The sequence below is a fragment of the Colossoma macropomum genome, unplaced genomic scaffold (genome assembly GCF_904425465.1).
Source record: "Colossoma macropomum unplaced genomic scaffold, Colossoma_macropomum, whole genome shotgun sequence".
In the NCBI taxonomy this organism is placed as follows: Eukaryota; Metazoa; Chordata; class Actinopteri; order Characiformes; family Serrasalmidae; genus Colossoma; species Colossoma macropomum.
Genome location: NW_023494787.1, coordinates 49,141,634 through 49,161,075, shown reverse-complemented (window position 1 = coordinate 49,161,075; position 19,442 = coordinate 49,141,634). Strand labels below are relative to the sequence as shown.

General features: G+C 39.2%; 1 protein-coding gene across 4 annotated transcripts in view; it reads left to right on the top strand.

Annotated features, from left to right (window-relative positions):
* Window positions 1–19,178, top strand: part of top2b (DNA topoisomerase II beta) — a 64,766-nt gene extending 45,588 nt beyond the window's left edge. For all 4 annotated transcript variants that reach the window (XM_036567680.1, XM_036567679.1, XM_036567682.1 and 1 more), the window contains exons 22-35: window positions 842–976; window positions 1,996–2,196; window positions 5,512–5,707; window positions 7,032–7,123; window positions 7,347–7,502; window positions 8,315–8,398; window positions 9,453–9,650; window positions 10,591–10,750; window positions 11,896–12,063; window positions 13,546–13,735; window positions 14,298–14,386; window positions 15,582–15,677; window positions 16,552–16,775; window positions 18,669–19,178. In XM_036567680.1, the coding sequence (XP_036423573.1) occupies window positions 842–976; window positions 1,996–2,196; window positions 5,512–5,707; window positions 7,032–7,123; window positions 7,347–7,502; window positions 8,315–8,398; window positions 9,453–9,650; window positions 10,591–10,750; window positions 11,896–12,063; window positions 13,546–13,735; window positions 14,298–14,386; window positions 15,582–15,677; window positions 16,552–16,775; window positions 18,669–18,830 (2,151 nt within the window). In that variant the 3' untranslated portion in view covers window positions 18,831–19,178. The remainder of the gene's footprint in view (window positions 1–841; window positions 977–1,995; window positions 2,197–5,511; window positions 5,708–7,031; window positions 7,124–7,346; window positions 7,503–8,314; window positions 8,399–9,452; window positions 9,651–10,590; window positions 10,751–11,895; window positions 12,064–13,545; window positions 13,736–14,297; window positions 14,387–15,581; window positions 15,678–16,551; window positions 16,776–18,668) is intronic.
* Window positions 19,179–19,442: the final 264 nt, after the last annotated feature.

The window sequence follows — 19,442 nt, the reverse complement described above, 5'->3', positions numbered from 1 at the left end:
AGGTCGGGTATGATGTTGGATGGTCAGTTCTGGATCACTCCAACTCATCACGAAGGTATTAGATGGAGTTCCATCACTCCAGAGAACACAGTTCCACTGCTGGGGGGCTTTAATCGACAGGCGTGGGGACCTTAGGCTCATATGCTGCTCCTCCAGTGTCCCATTCTATTTATCAGTGCTTTTCTATGATTGAACCTCTGTGTCAGCAAGTGTCTTAAACTCGTTAAATTCACTAAATAGAAAGGGTGTCTGGAAACTTTTGGACAGAGAGTTGTAGTTAACCCTTGTGTGGTGTTGATGTGTTTGTTACTCAGTGGTCTGGTGGACCCACCGCATTATTGTTTCTTTAAATCAATACAACCATAATAATTTATGGAAAAACACCAGATGTTTAAAACATCACAAGTGTCCAGCGTAGGGTTCTCCTTTAGCAGCTGTAGCCAGTCAGCAGCCTGTCCATGTTGTCCACCCAGACACACACAGACACACACACACTAACAGCAGGCCATGTAGGAGGAGAACAGAGTGAAGGACACAGCACCTCCACACTTTTACTCCCCGTGGGTTCAGCCCAACACCACATGTGTGTAATATAAATGTGTGGGGGGTGAACAGAGTGAAGACACTGAAAATGGGTTATTTTATATGTTCTTCACAGAAAATGAGCAAAGACCAAGAAATCTGGGGTTGAAATAATAATTAATTGCATAATTTTTTCTTTTGGCAAACATGGAAAACGGGTCCCACAGACCTGAACACCACACAAGGGTTAAAGTGTAGTGGATCTCACTGTTTTGTTTACTAACTTCATGAATTCTCCCTCTCTTTTGTCCTTGCTCAGCTTCCCAGCTACAAAAATTTCAAAGGCGTGATCCATGAGCTGGGGCAGAACCAGTATATGGTCAGTGGTGAGGTCTCCGTTCTGGATAAGAACACCATTGAGATCACTGAGCTTCCGATTCGCACCTGGACTCAGGTATGAGCAGCCACTTAGGCAAAGCCAGTCAAATTAGTGAATGAACAAAATCAAACTCAGCTAACGACACATCGTCGCTGTCTGTCTGAAACCATAATACATTAAATAAAATCCTGTTACATTCACTTACATTGAAAGTTGACAGTGTTTTTGCTTCTCCTGTAAGTAACGTTTTGGGATGCAAGGTTTTGTTTCGACAGCGACGATATAGATAACTTGTAGATGGTCCATTCATAAATTTGTTGAGAGGTTTGTGTGTTTAGAAGGCTTTCAAACTGCTTATGCTAAGGAATATAACTGAATATATCTAATAAAATGTTAAATATATCTTTACTAAGAGCACTGATCTGATTTCACAGTCCAGTTGCCATTTTAGGGTAATTGAGTTCATTTTTGGGATGAGTGTGGGTTAATACAGGTTACAGAAAAATCTGTTGATTTTAATTAAGTAATATTGACACAAAGATTATATGGACATAAACCTCCGAGCATAAAGAATGTCTTAATAAAAAGGATAATTTTATTAAAAGTGCTCATCTTCAAAAAATAGTTTTTCTCAATATTTTTGAAATTTGAACATTATTAAAGTTTGAAAATGTACTGTTCATTCTCTACTGTCCGTAGAGTACAAGCTGCAAAAAACAGTTTGATTTCAATTCACTGTTTTTAGTGGCACAATATATATATATTCCCCTATTAAGCATACAGCAGTTAAGTCCCACCCCGGCCAGCTGTTTGAATGAGACACAATACAGGGCAGCCAATCAGACCAGAGGTCATTTACATACGTCAATCTTAAAGGCACAGTAACAAAACCAGCCTGTTCAATCCTGAGGCATAAGAGAGGTTGGGAAACTCGGTTTTTGGTTCAGACAACCACACAAATATTATAAGTGGACCTTGGTGGGGGGAAATAAAATGCTTGGAAAATTGTAGGATTTGAGCTCTTTAAGTCATAAAGTTCTAAAAGCCTTTGTTGCAGAACATCTTCTGATTTTTCTCCCGTCTCTTCCATGCAGGTATATAAGGAATCAGTGTTGGAGCCCATGCTGCAGGGCACAGAGAAGACCCCAGCTCTCATCAGTGACTATAAGGAGTATCACACAGACACCACAGTGAAGTTTGTGGTGCGCATGACGGAGGAAAAGCTTGCCCAAGCTGAGGCAGCAGGTCTTCATAAAGTCTTCAAGCTGCAGTCTTCCCTCACCTGCAACTCCATGGTGAGAGCATGCTGGGAATTGTATTTTTTTAACTGATTCTGGTTTGATGATGTTTTCCTACAGGGAGACTGCAAGTCCTTAAAGCGTCTTAATATGTCTGTCATTACAGTACGTCAGTACGTCTGTCTGGTTGTAAGATCATTTGTAGGTCTCAACCAACATATTGGCTGGCAGATAACATCGGCCAATATTAACACCTGTGGTTTTATCAGTATCTTGCAAAAATATCTCATAACGCTAACGATAACTTTTTGGTACTTGTAATGCTGGGATTCAAACACACAACCTGACAATAAAGCAAAACTCCAATGCTTAGCTATAATACAGCAATACAGGCTGAACTGGGAAGTTTGAACACAAAACACGTTAGATTTCATTTGAAAAGGTTTACAGATGGACATTTCAGTCAAATTTAATATTAGCTTTATTCAAATAATGTTCCACCAACACCAAAATAAGATTTCCTTTTTATTTATCGTTCATTTTATTTGTAGTTTATTTACCATTTAAAAAGCACAACAGTCTGAAATCTTGCTTCTTTCTTTCTCTCCTCTTTCTATCTTTTTTTTACTCTATACCATTTGAAACAGGGCAGCATACACTGATCATAACATTATGATTATGATTATCACATTACATATATGCTGCTGGAGTTTTTAAACACTGTCCACTCACTGTCCACTCTATTAGACACTCCTACCTTGTCAGTCCACCTTGTAGATGTAAAGTCAGAGACGATAGCTCATCTGCTGCTGCACAGTTTGTGTTGGTCATCCTCTAGTCCTTCATCAGTGGTCACAGGACGCTGCCCACAGGACGCTGTTGGCTGGATATTTTTGGTTAGTGGACTATTCTCAGTCCAGCAGCGACACTGAGGTGTTTAAAAACTCCAGCAGCACTGCTGTGTCTGATCAACTCAGACCAGCACAACACACACTAACACACCACCACGTCAGTGTTACTGCAGTGCTGAGAATGATCCAGCACGCAAATAGTACCTGCTCTGTGAGGGTCCATGGGGGTCCTGACCACTGAAGAACAGGGTAAAAGGGGGCTAACAAAGTATGCAGAGAAACAGATGGACTACAGTCTGTAACTGTAGAACTACAAAGTGCACCTATATAGTAAGTGGAGATGATAAAATGGACAATGAGCGCAGAAACAAGGAGGTGGTCATAATGTAGTGCCTGATTGGTGTATTAACCCTAACCATATTGCAACAAACATAACACTACAGTAGTAAAACAACCTAAATCTAATCTAATTTCATCTAAAGTGTCTACAAATCTAATCTAACCTAAAACGTCTACATATCTTTTCATCTTTTTCGTGGTCGTTCTCGTCTATTTTGCTTGTTTTTATCCACCTGCAGGGCTGTGGCTGCAGTAATCGTGATGAGACGAGCTCAGTCAGAGTTATAGCTCAACATGGCGATGTGGTCCTCTTAATGATGTAATCGAATACTATGAATACCAGTTATCGTGATTGTGCCGATATCAGTTTTACAAAGTTTTTCGAAAAGTAGGTCCGGCTCGATGTGTAGGCCTCAAATGCAAAATCTCTCTCTCTTTCAATCATCAGATTCAGCCGCTCGGGGAGTCTGAAGCACAACACGCTACAGAATGTTGTGTACAATTACTCATTCCCTCCAGAGAGGTCTCCAAATCCCCAAAACCTACATAGTGTAACTTTAACTAAAACTTTGAGTTTAAAATTAGAATCTAAGTATAAAATGCTATTTTTTGTATTCATCTGACTCAAATCAGTGTTTTTTCACCACATATTTTCACCTTGGTTGGGCCCTAGTTTTCATATTCGATATATCTGCACAGCAAATTTGGTCTTAAGTTACATTTGATGTGACTTTAAAACAGTATTTATTAGTATTCAGCCATTACCTTGAGGTAGGGCTGGGCGATAAAACGATAACGATAATTATTGCGATATAACTTTTCCTCGATAGAGCGATACGACATGTTCGATAAATGTTCGATATAATACACCATTCTCACACACGTTCAGCGAAAGCCCTGGTGGCGTTTTCTACTGCAAGGAAAGCGACACTACTCCGCTGTCGCCAGGAGAGGGCGCACTTCCGAATTTTTCTACATGATTAGAGAGGGAGGGGGCCACGAGTAAGATGAGTCTTTAGCAACGGCTGAAACGCAGAGTTATACATTCCCTGTTTGAGTGGAGCGACCGGCGATCTGCTCTCCTGTGACCGAGTCTGAGTGACGAGGTCAGTGGTGTAACTGAACTGTCCTACAGTGAACTCACCTCTTTCTGTACATCCTAACCAGCTTCAGCAGCGTTAAATCACATCTGCTCCTCACAACTCCAGCACTGTTACAGCGCTCAGTCATATTTTAGTATTAGTGCATTCCCAAGCAACGAACGTGAAAGAAAGGAGTGGGTTCATGTAAATTACAGCCTTGATATAAACAACAGTGAACTGAGGAAGCTGTGAGGCATTGGAGAGCGGGAGAGCGCTATCTTCCCAGGCTAGCTGTTTTTAGCAGCTGGCTAACTTGAAGCAGCGCTCTGCCGCTCCACAACACGGAGAATTGATGATACTGTAGATCAAACACGACACAAAAGCACCGCTTTCAGTTTAAACGTTCCTAAAAGGAGGACTCTGTTTGTCTGGTGTTGATATATTGAGGTTCACCACTTAAACTACTACAATTGAATATCCAGTCGTCTAGCTGGTGTCTGAATACTGTGATGTCATGTGTAGCGGGGTAGCCGAGCGCTCGGCACCAGCTCAACATAATCTGTTTTCTTTCTTAAATTATGACTCTTACAAAATAGCCGTGCTTTTCCAGCTGGTAAAAACAGCTCAGCAGACACTTTCTCCCACTCTCCCATGACAGATCTGTGAAATGTCCCACTGTTTGAGTGTTTGTCGTGTTCTGACCATAAAGGATAGTTTAAAACAGCGATTAACCCCCCAGGAGCAAAAATCAGCCTTCAAACTTGAAAGAAATAATGATTTGACATTTATAGCGGTGTGTATCGATATCGAACGATATGAATTTTGTTTATCGTGATAACATTGTTGGCCATATCACCCAGCTCTACCTTGAGGATGCCTGCAGACACTCTGTTCGTAAGAATTGCCAAGTCATGAGTTTACGAGTTGAAATAATGGGTCTTTAAACTTTTTTTGGCGTTCACTTCTCATTCGCTCATCTGTACTCTGTGCTGTGCCTCTTATTAGTCTAGAATGAGTTTCTCAAAGTCGGAAAGTTAAAGTGTCCTCTCTCTCTCCCTCTGTCTCTCTCTCTCTGTCTCTTTTTGGGCTTTGTATTCTAGGTGCTGTTTGATCACATGGGCTGTCTGAAGCGGTACGAGTCTGTGCAGGATATTCTGAAGGAGTTCTTTGAGCTGCGTTTGCACTATTACAAGCTGAGGAAGGACTGGCTGGTCGGCAGCCTGGGCGCCGAGTCAGCAAAACTCTCCAACCAAGCACGATTCGTGCTCGAGAAGATTGAAGGAAAGATTTCAATCGGTAAGAAATGGATGTCTTTTTTTTTTTGTTTATTTAGGAACATCATTCTTTGTGCCCTCTGAGTACACCTGACACGATTCAGTCTCTTTTGGTGTGCAAGCTCAGGCTTTTAAGATCTGTAACATTATTTACATTATAATGTACCAAAATTTGGGACACCAAAAATTTTGAGCCAGAAATGCTTCAGTTTTTAGCTAACAGAGAAGAAGGCAGAAAAAAAGCAAAATATTAAATAACTCCATAAAATTTAACACTTTACAACTCATTTCAGTATCAGTGAAATTGAGAGATTAATAAAAATGCAAAGACACGTTCAAACAGTTTGAGCAGCAGCTGATCAAGAGTGAATCATAAAAATGTCATGCGACCTTTAGCTGACATGCTTTTCAGCATTAAGTGATTTAATGAAAAGGAAATTACAAAAATAACACTAAATAGCTCAAAATCTTAATAATAATAATATATATAAGTAATAATATTTTTTTACCTCTGGATCTGTTAAGTTTTTTCCCAACATGACAGCACTGTCATCAATATTACATTAATATAAAACCATAAATGAAACGGCAGATTATATATAAAAGAACCCTTCATTTGGCCAAACATGTCCTGAATTTTCATTTCGTTGCGTCATTTATTGTTGTTTTTATGGATGCACCGATCTTGAACTTTTATGACTGATTCCAGTTCAGATTTCTTCATAGTCAAACTGGTCAGTGATCAGTTTAGGTCAGTTTTTGATGTTTGAGGACTAAATTAACACATGAAACACACACAACAATTCCAGACCTTTCCATTAGACAAAGTCACAATATAAATAAGACCATTTGCTCCAAACTAACATTTTAAATTATGCATATTTAAATAGATAAATAGGTATGCAATTTTAAAACTCTGTTTAAATAACATTATAATCAGTGCTCTAAATAAAGTGACATACTGAAAGTAAAAGGCAATTAGCTGCTTATACCAATGAGTCATACATAACGATGCTATGACGTTTTGGTACATGTGTAGCAGCAGCATTCAAATACAGCACAAGTGCAATTACCTTAATTACAGATTGGCCAAAATAAAAATAATACACTTGGCATTATTTGGAGCTTATTGGGAGCAAAAACACTGGTTATTTTAATTGTTTAATCATTATTCTAAGCTATGTTGAATTGCTGCCCTCACACAACCCTTGCAGTGCTTTTCATTGTCATTGCAGTGCATTTTCTCACCCACTCAGACCAAAGGCGTTAATCTAACTCTACCGCAGCAGAACCAAATGCATTACAGTTTGCTCACTGAAAGTTTAAATGATTTAATTCTCTTTCAGAAAACAAGAGTAAGAGAGAACTGATCCGGATGCTGGTCCAGAGGGGCTATGAATCCGACCCAGTGGCAGCTTGGAACAAAGCGCAGGAGAAGGTATATAATATACACAATACATCACGTTATTTTTTGTTTTAGTTACCACTACCTGGATCTGAATGGTTAACCTTTTAATTTCAGGCCAAATAAACGACTACTTCTGTCTTTTAATGCGATTTCTCAGTTCTGTTATTGTGGTTATTCTGATATGTAGAGAATTTAACAAAACAGAAAAGCCGCCTATTTAGGATCTAATCTTTCTGAACCTGCCCTTCCACAGGCATTGGAGGACGAGGATCACGATGGCAACGAGAGCGACAGCTCAGTGGACTCTGGCTCCTCGTCAGGGCCGAACTTTAACTACATCCTCAACATGCCTCTGTGGTGCTTGACCAAGGAGAAGGTGGATGAGCTTCTCAAACAGAGAGACATGAAGGTACATCGTTGTTGATAGTCGTCGTGAGCCGGTTTGGTTTTTCTTGCTTCAGGGAACTCCAGACATGAGTTAAAATTAGTTTAACAAACTATTTTTTTTCTGTCAGCCTGAGAAAATTACCTGCCTGTGGGTCAGAGACAGCCTCAGATAGCCCCATCACTGTGGCCCAACATAAGCTCTAGAAAAACAGCTTAAACTGATGATTATGCTGTTAGACGCACTAACAGAGCACTGTATGCAAGTAGAACCATTACAATAAAAACTGACGCCACACACTGACTGTTACTTGGTTATCACTAACTTAGATATTATTATAACTTAGAGAGTTAGTTAAATCTGCCATTGTGGATTCATTGAAGATACAGTATGTCAGAATTTAGAAATGAATGAGAAAATAAAGCAGATCCACTGAAATTCTAATTAACTGCTCATTTTGGCAACACTTGACTTACTTCCACTGCTTTCACAATTCTGCTGTTAAATGTAAGGTTTTTTGGTTTTAATTCAACATGAAATTATCTACTACTATTATTATAATAATAATAATAATCATTACTATTTTATTAGTAGCTGCTGAGGTTTGTAGTGACACAAATCTTGCTAATAAACATTGTCTAAGATGAAAAGAGTGCAGATAAGTAGTTAAAATTCATACTTGAGAAAAAAATTACCTTGTCCTAGTTTTAGTTTGCAGCATTAGGTAAAACGATGACAAACTTTTTTCCCACCTTGGAGAGGTTCACCACACCAGGTAATGTGGGTTTGGGATCCCTGCTGTTGCCAACACTGTTGTTTATGTGGTTTAATTCCAGAAAGCAGAACTGAATGACCTGCAGAGGAAATGTTCAGAGGATCTGTGGAGAGAAGACCTGGCTGTCTTTATTGAGGAACTGGACGTGAGTGTTGACAATACATTTCCTGCAGTGTTCATGCGTGTTTAACGACGCTTAAGGTGCCGAATCCACAAGTCGAGTTTTCACATAGGAGTGCGGCGGATGTACTCTGAAGCGTTAAGTGATAATATTTTAATGTTCATAATCATCACGCAGTTATCATGGTCTATTGCAGCTTAGACCTACTTTCTGTTCTGTTTTTAGTTCATATACTTTTTTAAACATCAACTGTTTTAAAAAAAAAACTGTTTTCAACTGGTTTATCATAAAAAACATTAAATAATGTTATTCTGCGTAACCCAACATCTAAAAACTACTTCACTTGTTGTCTCAATAGTTGTTAGTGGGTTCATTAGGTCCTTCTGTCATGGGTTCACGGCAACTTGCGTGCTAATAGTGCCCCTAGCTGGCAAAACTAAGGACTGGAACACATGCACTAAATCAGTGATTTCCAAAGCCATGTCTACTTGCTTTGCATACAAAAAGAGATTTCTAGTGTTGGAGATTTCTTCTCACCTGATTCTCTGACTCAGCAGGAGAGAGTTTATTTAGTGAACACTGAGATGTAAACAAAGCTACATGCAGTTGAAAAATTGTTAAGATAATGCAGAAACTTTGTAATTGGCTTTAAATACTAAAAAAAAAGTGGCATCTTGTCAGGTAAAATTACGTTAATTCTAGTCAATATGTGTAATATTTGTTTTGAGATGGCTGTGCAGTTGTTATAAGATTACCTAGCTTATTTCTAGACATTTCTTTACCTGTTTCAAAAAATTTCACTAAGTAAAATTATCTCACTATACTGGCAGATAATTTAGCTGGTTTCAAGCACATTTCTTATCTACCAATATAGTGAGATCATTTTACTCAATAAGATAACTTAAAACAAGTAAAAATGTTTGGAAATAAGTTAAATAATCTTAATAATAAGCTTGCAACGAACTTAACAGGAGAAATATTGGATATATCGACTTGACAAGATCCTGTTTTTGCAGTGAGAGTAGTCTTTCTTTATCTGACTACTGAAACTCGCTCTGTGTCTCTCCCCATGTTGCAGCGGGTAGAGGAGCAGGAGCGAGAGAACGCCAACCAGGGGAAGGGCGTGAAGCTGGTGAAAGGCAAGGTGGGCAAGCCGAAGGTGAAGAAGATCCAGCTAGAGGAGACCCTGCCGTCGCCCTTCGGCCGCAGAATAGAGCCCCAGATTACGTTGGCCATGAAGGCTGATGCTTCTAAGAAGATGACCAAGAAGAAGAAGGTGAGGCTGTAACTGTACTAAAAGAATCGACCCTCTAAATAACCCGCTATCTGTTAGGATAACAGTAGATCCCATTCACACACACTCTGATTTGTCCTCTAGCTGTTAGAATAACAGAGTAGATCCTGTTTAAAGACACTCTGATTTGTCCTGTATCTGTTGGAATAACAGTAGATCCCATTCACACACACTCTGATTTGTCCTGTATCTGTTGGAATAACAGTAGATCCCATTTACACACACTCTGATTTGTCCTGTATCTGTTGGAATAACAGTAGATCCCATTCACACACACTCTGATTTGTCCTGTATCTGTTGGAATAACAGTAGATCCCATTTACACACACTCTGATTTGTCCTGTATCTGTTGGAATAACAGTAGATCCCATTCACACACACTCTGATTTGTCCTCTAGCTGTTAGAATAACAGAGTAGATCCTGTTTAAAGACACTCTGATTAGCAAATATATTAGCCCGATTAGAATAACAGAAGATCCCATTAACAGACACTCTGATTTGTCCTCTATCTGTTGGAATATCAGTAGATCCCAATCACAGACACTCCGGTTAGCCCTATATCTGTTGGAATAACAGTAGATCCTATTCACAGACACTCTGATTAGCCCTCCATCTGTTGGAGTAACAGTAGATCCCACTCACAGACACTCTGATTTGTCCCCTGTCGCTCTTTGAGTATTGATCGTTTTATCCGCCACAGTAATGTAAAAATGCTTATTGGGCTGAATTTCCATTGACTGTTCCCAACCCTATTATTTACTACTATTTACCTGATTAACTACTAATAATTATTCAGTATCTACTGTGAAACCCAAAAGGTTCTGTAATTGTGAGAGTGTGGACCCACATACAGGCTCTTGGGGTTTAAAGGGTTAACCATGTTTTATTGCCTGTGCTTAAGTGTGTGTATGTGTCTTCCAGGGTGATGCGGATCTGGCGGTGAAGATCGAGTTTGACGATGATGGCGTGGTGGACTCTAACGGTGCTGCAGGAGAGAACTCTCTCATCTCTCCGTCTGGCCTTCCGAACCCTGGAGCCAAACCCAAAGCGCCACGCGTCAAAAAAGAGAAAAAGGAACCTGGTAAAGATTTAAGTGATTAGCATTATCATCTATACTGATATACCGTTATTGGTGTTACACAAAATACTAATTTTAGCAGGATTAAAAGATAACAAAACATAGTTCCCTTCAGTGGACGTCATTTATTATTTTCTATTTCAGACCAGTTAAAAATGCATGAAGATTAAAGAAATATAGTGTTTTCTTTTCTAGAAATCTGCTTTCTGTCTTCACTGTCAGAAAGAAAGGTACTGACTGGGTAAATTGTGGTTCCCCAAGTCAGAAACAATGTAGAGGTAACCTCAAAGGTACAGCAGTCATCTTAAGATCCAGTTGTGTACCTTAAATGAGTTTGAAAGGTATAATACATTCACAGTGCCAGAGGAATAGGACATATTAAAATAAAAATAAAATTAAAATATAAAATGAAGTGCAAACAGGGTGCGTGGGGTCAGTGTAACTTAGCACTGCTTAACTGCAACAGAATGTGGTATGATTTTGTTCCCCAATTGAAGGTACTGAATATGTGTCCTTTAGGGCACACAACAGTAAATCAAAACAAACTGTCAGGTTTGTAAGACATTTTTTTAGCGCAGAGTTAGGGCTGAACTATTTAGGGAAAACATCTAATTGCAATTTTTCTGACTAGTATTGCGACTACGATTTAAACTGATTATAGATTATTTTCTATAAAATAAGGTTCCGGCCTGTTCTTTTGGCCAAGAAGACCAGAATATCCAACTTTTCTGGCTTGAGCCTTGACCCCTGAATGTAGTGTGCCAGACAACCAGTAATTTGTGGTTGTGATACCAACAAATGGGGGCTTGGTTGGATCTGATTGGTCTAACTCATCAACAGGCAGTTCACAAGTGTGTTTAATTCCTCCACTTGATATTTTTGATAATGTAGGCTATAATTTTAAAAAATTGCAGCTATTGAAATTGCGATTTCGATATAAGTTCAGTAACTTGAATAATGCTAATGGAAATGTGATATTGTGATATTTTTGGAAAACAATTTTATACAGAATTTTATCAGTACCTCCCAGCACTGCTTCTTTTCAAAGCTGAATTCAGTTGCATGAATATAGCTACAAAACAACACTAGGAGACAGAATAACTGGGGAGAAGATTTATGGATATCTATATGATGTGCTCTCCTTTCAGGCGCTCCCAGACAGAGGAAGGCTCCAGGCGCAGGGAAAGGCCCAGCCAAGAAGACCAAGAAGAGGAACCCCTGGTCCGACGATGACGACGACAAATCTGACAGCGATCTGGAGGAGAACAGCGAGCAGCCGGTCATTCCCCGAGACACAAGTTCCAGGAGAGCCTCAGGTGCGCGTTGGCACATTTACGGCCATGTTCACATTAAAAGCCTTATTTCGCAATTACAGTATTTACTCAGATCTGATCTTTCTGCCTCAGTGGTTTACATTACTGTGTGTGTATCCTGTATCTGTCATCAGTGTGAACACTGATGAAAAGCCAAATGCGTTAGTATTTTTGCAGGTAATTCTGGCACTAACTTCAAGTGCCGCTTCTGCCACACTGGCTGTGTTTACATGCGAAGATTTTTGTCAGTCTGATTGAAAACATTCTGATTATAGATTAAGACTGAGGTGTTTATTCTCACTCTACTCAACAATCTGATGGAAAATCTGTTTTTCATGCTCACTACAAGTAATCAGATCCAAAATTATGCAAGAGTACCACTTAGTGTACACGTTACCATGACAACCAGCATCACGTGATGCCAGTCAGAGTGAGATGAGCAGCAGTGAGCAGCGCTTGTGTTTTTAATTGCTTTAAAATGATGTCAGACTCAGGAAAACGTCCTTCACATGTCCTTATTAAAGAAGGCCGAGAGGAAGACGTCGTGTTCTGAGACACATAAGCTGGACGTCCGTCCCACCGCCGTCTTTTAAAGATCAGAGCATAAACTTCGTCTCCTCTGCAGACCAGTTTCTGCTCCGCCATGTTGAACGGTATAAACTTTCACTATGACGTGACGAACATGATCAGAACGGACTTAAACTTTCCGATAGGGAATGTAATCAGATTCAGGCGTTTACATGGATATTATTCTTCTATTTAATGGATTATTTACCCATCTCGTTCAATCGGATAGAAATAGTATTCCAAATATTCTGAATATTCTATTCCAGTTGAGCTATTAGTTGGATTATTAACGGATTATTAGGCTGCTAGTAAACATGGCTACTGTGGTTCTGTTGTAACAAGACTGACATAATAACAGTAGAACCCTTTTTGGTGCTACATAAAACCATTTTCACAAAGATTCTATGTCGAACCATCTACAGCACATTCTCCATCAATCTGAAGAACGCTTTCACGATGCAAAGAACCCTTTAATCATGCAAGGATATAGACAGAACCATTATAGAAGCATTTTCTTTACTTAAGAACCCTTGAAGAACCACTAACATTATCTGTTATTTAATAAACCCCATTTTGAAAATGTGAAACTATCGAGACATTACAGTAATAAGTGTCTGGCTAGCAAACAGGCTTCCAGGCCAAACTTGAAGACCTGTTGGAGCACAGATAAAAGAACAGAAACTGCAAGAAAAGAACATAATAAATATGGCATGACTGAAAATGAGAGTTCCGAATGTTCTGGTGATCCTTAAGAACTTGGACAACTTAGTAAAATTCTGAGTAGTGAATTAAACATTCCTGAAAACTCCTTTTTGAGTTTCCACATTCAGCTTTGAAGAAAAGGTTGAGGAAATGTTTGGCTGATCGTTGATTTGTAAACTCGCTGCAGAATGACTCACTGTTTCGTTCCCTTCACAGCCATGAAGGCGAAGTACACCTTCGACTTCTCAGAAGAGGAAGATGAGGACGACGCCGATGAAGAACAAGAGAACGACGCACCATCCTCTCCGGTCCACTCCTACAAAGACAGCTTCCCCACCACACAGAACAACAACGATGATGAAGATGATGATGATGACATATTCCCTCCAAAACCAACACTGACTTCGTACGTGCTTCATTTTAAGCATCACTTCTTTCGAGTTTTTCGTGTAGTCGTTACAAAAGGCGTCACTTAAAGAATACATTTTGTTATTGTTTTTACTTTTTTTACTTTTGTACTTTTATTTCTTTACTTTTTATCATTCTTTTTATTCTTTTTATTTCTATTATTAGTATTCTTTTTACTTATTTTATTATTGTCAATTTGTTGTCTTACATCTATTTCTTTTATTTCATGAATTTATATTTTTATTTGATCTTTATCTGCTCTCTTACTTGGTAAGTTACTATATTGTAATTTTTATCGTCTATTGATTTAACAGTTTATTGGTACCTTCTTATTATTAAATCTTACTATAATGATTTTTATTATTTAATTATAACATTTGATTTATTTTTTACTGTACAACTTCTCAATCCCTGATTCCTGCATTACTCTGCTACATTGTAAATGAGGGTCTCAATGTATTCCGAGTTTAAATAAAGGGTGATTGATTGACTGATTATTCCTTTAATAATCGAAGCTTGTTTTAGATCTGATATGTAATCTTGTTTAATTTTGTCTCCAGTTCTGTCACAGAAGCCAAGAAGAAGAAGGAACCACAGAGCATATTCTCCTCGTCCAAATCCGCCTACTCAGAGAAGAGCAGTGACAGTGGTATGTGTTTGTGGCTGTGTGGCCAGATTTGTTTTGCATGGTTTTCATACATATTTCATAACAGTGTCAGGATATGTAACATTTCCCATTTGAGATTCTGCTCTAGATGTCTTCTTAGTTTTTTACTATTTTAAATTATTAAATCTAGTAAAATTATCTTATTTTTTGCTTTACTTCTTTAACAAGGAAAAATATCTGAACACTTTATTTGAGTGGTACTTTGTAGATGATTAATAAACCCATAAGAGATTATCAGTAACACATCAACAACATATCAGTGAAGTATCAGTAGTGAAGCATCTGAATACACTGAATAAATATCCTGTAGATGTTCTGTTGATACATTACTTACAGTAAGTAGATGTGTTGTTAATATGTTACTTTCATTACACAAAACCTAACCTTACCAACCTTACCCAACACCTAACCCTCACCCTGGCCCTAATCCTAACCTTCACCTTAACCTCAACCCAAAACCTAATCCTAACCCTCACCCTGGCCCTAATCCTAACCTTCACCTTAACCTCAACCCAAAACCTAATCCTAACCCTCACCCTGGTCCTAGTCCTAACCCTAACCTCAACCCAAAACCTAACCCTCACCCTGGCCCTAATCTTAACCCTAACCTTCACATCAACCCAAAACCTAATCCTAACCCTCACCCTGGCCCTAATCCTAACCCTAACCTAAACCTCAACCCAAAACCTAATCCTAACCCTCACCCTGGCGCTAATTCTAATCCTGACCTTCACATCAACCCAAATCCTAATCCTAACCCTCACCCTGGCCCTAATCCTAACCATAACCTAAACCTCAACCCTAACCTAATCCTGATCTTAATCCTGGCCCTAATACTAACCTTAACCTTAACCTCAACCCAAAACATAATCCTGATCTTAATCCTGGCCCTAATCCTCACCCTCATATGTTTCTGACATGTTACTGAGAGTCCGTTGAGTGTTTGTTTCATCTGAAAGGACACTCAAAATAAAGTGTCACCAAAATATCTGTATTATTTTTTTAAATGAGCAAAATTGTCTCCCAAACCAGAAATACTAATAAAATATAGCATCCAGAAATGTGTTAAACAATCGTATAATATTCTGACAGCAGTCCCAGAGTAGCTAGGCTTTTAGATGAATGAGTTAACATTTAATTATTTTTTCATCAGTATGTCTGTCTGTGTTTCCCTTAGAAGTGAAGTCAGACAGCGATGAAGATGACAGAGGTCCAGTTTTCTCATCCTACTCCAGCAGCTCAGCGTTTGAGAAACCCTCTCCAGCTAAGAAAGGTACCACAACACCGCCAGCAGGGGGTTCCCCTCTCACACACACTGGCCAGAACACTTCTGTGACTTGACCAGCGTGCAGCGGTATTTTAACACAGTAACACTTCCACCGGTGGTGCTTTTCAGAAAGGTGTTGCAGTGTTTACACCACTTTTTCTCTACTGAGCAATCAAGTTGGGAGATTTTCAGGGTGTTTTCAGCCTTGGATCGTCTCAGACTTTTTGCATATATGAAGATGCCACACAAACTCAGACGTGCGGCTTGTTTGTGAGGTTATTTAGTGTATTGCATTCAGTCGTATGCAAAAGTTTGAACACCAGGGGGGTTTTTTAATCTACAGACACAGAGAACCACATCTCCACAGAGAACAAACTTAATGTGGTATTTTTCTGCAAATTTTATTTGTTTATATGGGAAAAATAAAACTAAAGTACAAAATATGCTATGACTGTTGCAAAGGCCACATTTTATATTTTTGGTTTTCACTCAAAAAAATCAACTACATGTAATTTGACCAGGGGTGCACAAACTTCTGCAAACAACAGTACATGTGAAAATTCCCAAAGTGCCCTATTTGTATCCAATTCATTTAATTCATAAAATGACCTTTCTTAAGGGAAAAATATATTAGTGGTGTTGAGAAAATCCTTGCGACATCATTGTTGACCTCTTTAGTGAACTGACCGCTGACTCTGTCTTTGTGTCTTCGTTTATTCTGCAGCTCAGGCTGTTAAACCATGAAATACAGAGGTTATTGATGTTTTATGATGAGCAGCACAAAACACAATCATCCTTTTTCTCCTATTCAGATAAAGAAACACTTTTAAGACCGATTTTTGGGGTCAGACATTTAAATTTTGGTTTTTGTCCCCTTCAGCCAAGAAGCCGTCAGAAGCAGCACCCAAGCCCCGGAAAGCTCCAGCCAAGCCGAAGAAGCCCGACACCTCCGTCTGGGACTCGGACTCGGACACGGCGGCGAAAAAGCCTCCAGTGGCAGCTAAAGGCCCGGGCAAAGGCAGGGGGAGGAAGAGGAAGCCGTCCGGCTCTGAGGAAGACGAATACAGCCCCATGAAGAAGACTGGAAAAGCCCAGAGCAGCAGAGTGAGTCTCGCTGTACACGTTAGGCCAGCTTCACAAAACCACTGCAGTCTTAAAGAGCTCATATCACTGAAAACTGAGATTTCCTCACCTGCAGGAAGAAAGAGTTTGATGTGCAGTGGTGCTTGAAAGTTTGTGAACCCTTTAGAATTTTCTGTATTCCTGCATAAATTTGACGTTTGATTTAATCGTCCTAATAGTAGATGATAAAGAAAACCAAATTAAACAAGTTGAAGAATGTAATATTGTATCATTTTCCTCAATAAATAAATGACCAAGTCTAATATTTGTGTCACATTTGGTTAATTTGGTTCTCTTTGTTTACTTTTAGGACTGGTGTGAAAATCTGATGAAGGTTTAGGTCAAATTTATGCAGAAATGTAGAAAATTCCTAAGGGTTCACAAACTTTCAAGCACCACTGTAGTAGGTCAACATTGTAAATTTGTTGAAATCTGTTTATTCCTCACTCCAAACAGTCCATATAAGGAAACTAAGTGGATTAAGTGAATTTGAATGAATTGTTTTTTTGATGTCATGAAAATCAAAGCATTTGCATTACTGTTCCTATACAGCCTACAGCAGGGCTGTCAAACTGAACCGCTAAAAGGGCCATATTCAGAAATCTCATCAAATCTGGGGGCCAAAGAACGCCCATGTTTTTAGTTCATTTTTAATTAATGTTGTGCTAAAACCCGAACTGGTCATTGATTATTCAAAATATGGAAAAACTTCAGCAGTAAAATACAGACGCTTGTAGTAGAGTTTGAAATATTACATGAATACGTGAAATATTCAAAATTTTAATGCTGGGAGCTCAGTCTTTTAAACATACCTGTGTGCTTGAACTCGACACCTGGCATCCTTACTTTGCTGTTCGTGTTGGTTGAACTGCAGCTGAAATGCATTTTGGTGATGTGACTGGTGTGGAATAGAATTCTGTAGAACTGAGGTGAAACCGCTGTCCCATAGACCGTTAGGGGTAGCAGAGTCAGTACACATTATGTTGCAGTGCATGCTGGGAACTGTAGTTCAGTGCACTGTGAACAGGCTAATATTAATGAAAAATTAAAATACTTTTGCGGGCCGAAAAAAATTGTGTGGTGGGCCTGATCTGCCCCGCGGGCCTTGTGTTTGACACATGGGGCCTACAGCAACTTAGCCCCACTCATTTGCAGTGAAGTTATAAGAGGTGTTTTAGCCCAGCCTGATTTTAAATCAGAACAGAGCTCATTTGTATATATCAGGCATAGTAAGAAAATATTAATGATATTTTATTTTTGTGAATGTGCTGCAGAGGGTTATTTCTGATATGGACTTTTTGCATAAAGGGAAATTCCACCTTTTTTCAAAATTTCTGCAGAATAGAGCGATTCAGAGTGGTTTGGTGTGAAATGGTTGATAGTAGAGACTCAGATTTCTTTACAGTGGTGGTGATAGGAACCAGGGGTCGCCATGACTACAACAAATATAGACATTTTATTTACCATCCAAACCCACCGGTGAACCTACACGAGTCTTCTGAGTTTAATATGGAATGTTGGTGATGGTAAAATAGTGGAAAATCAGAAAAAAATGTTCTTTGGGGACTATTTTGTGAAAATTTGGCCAAAATTTTCTCAAAACTATGCTAAACATCATCCGGCAGTGAATTCATAACTGTTTCGTGTAGTAACTGTCTGTGAGGGAGCTTTTAGAGGTGGACGTCTGGTTCCTATCACCACCACTGTGAACAGTTCTGACTCAGTAAGTTTCTCTAGAACAGAGCGTTTCACACCAAACCGCTCTGAACGACTCTGTTCATATTGTAACTATTTAATTATGCAGAAATGTAGAAGAATCTCCTCTGCAGCCGATTCTGAAATGTCACAGACTCACGTTGGTGTGTTTTCCTGCAGAAGCCGAAGAAGCCGGCGTCAGACGAGGACGACGATGACATGAACAGTAACAGTTTCGGCCGCATGGACTCAGCCAGAGACCGGTCAGGCCGGGCCAAGAAGGAGGTCAAGTACTTTGCGGAGTCTGACGACGACGACGATGACGACGACATGTTCGACTAGGCAGCATACCGACACGTACACACACACACACACACACTCGCTTGTGGTATAACTTCTGTCCTTCGTCCTGCAGACTTTTGTACATTTATTGCCTTCCCTGTTTTATTTTTCTTTATTTGTGATGTTAAATGCTTTCTACTGTGTAGTTGTTTTACACTTTTTATTATTAATATTATTATTATTATTGTAATACATATACAGTTTGTTTTCCTTTCATTGAAATGTATTTGTCCTAAGCAGCTTTTAGAAGTTTAGACTGCGGTGCTCCAGCACATTTTAATTGTTGAAAGTAAGATACAAATGTACCTTTTGAGATGAACTTGGAAATAAACATGAAATATAAATGACCGTGTGCTTTCTACGAGTTGTCTGTAACAGAGGGTCTCTAAACGGGGTCCGTGGTGGGCATGCCTTGCGCCACATCCAAAACAAAGTTAGTGTACTTTGTCATTAAGTTCATTGCTCAGCACTTGCCAAATAACCTTATTCTAACTATGCAGTAACTATGGACAAAAATGTGAAGCAGCCAAATAGACATCTTTTAAAAAGGGGAATTCCACCAATTTTTAAAATTTTCTGCAAGGTCATTCAGAGTGGTTTGGTGTGAAACGC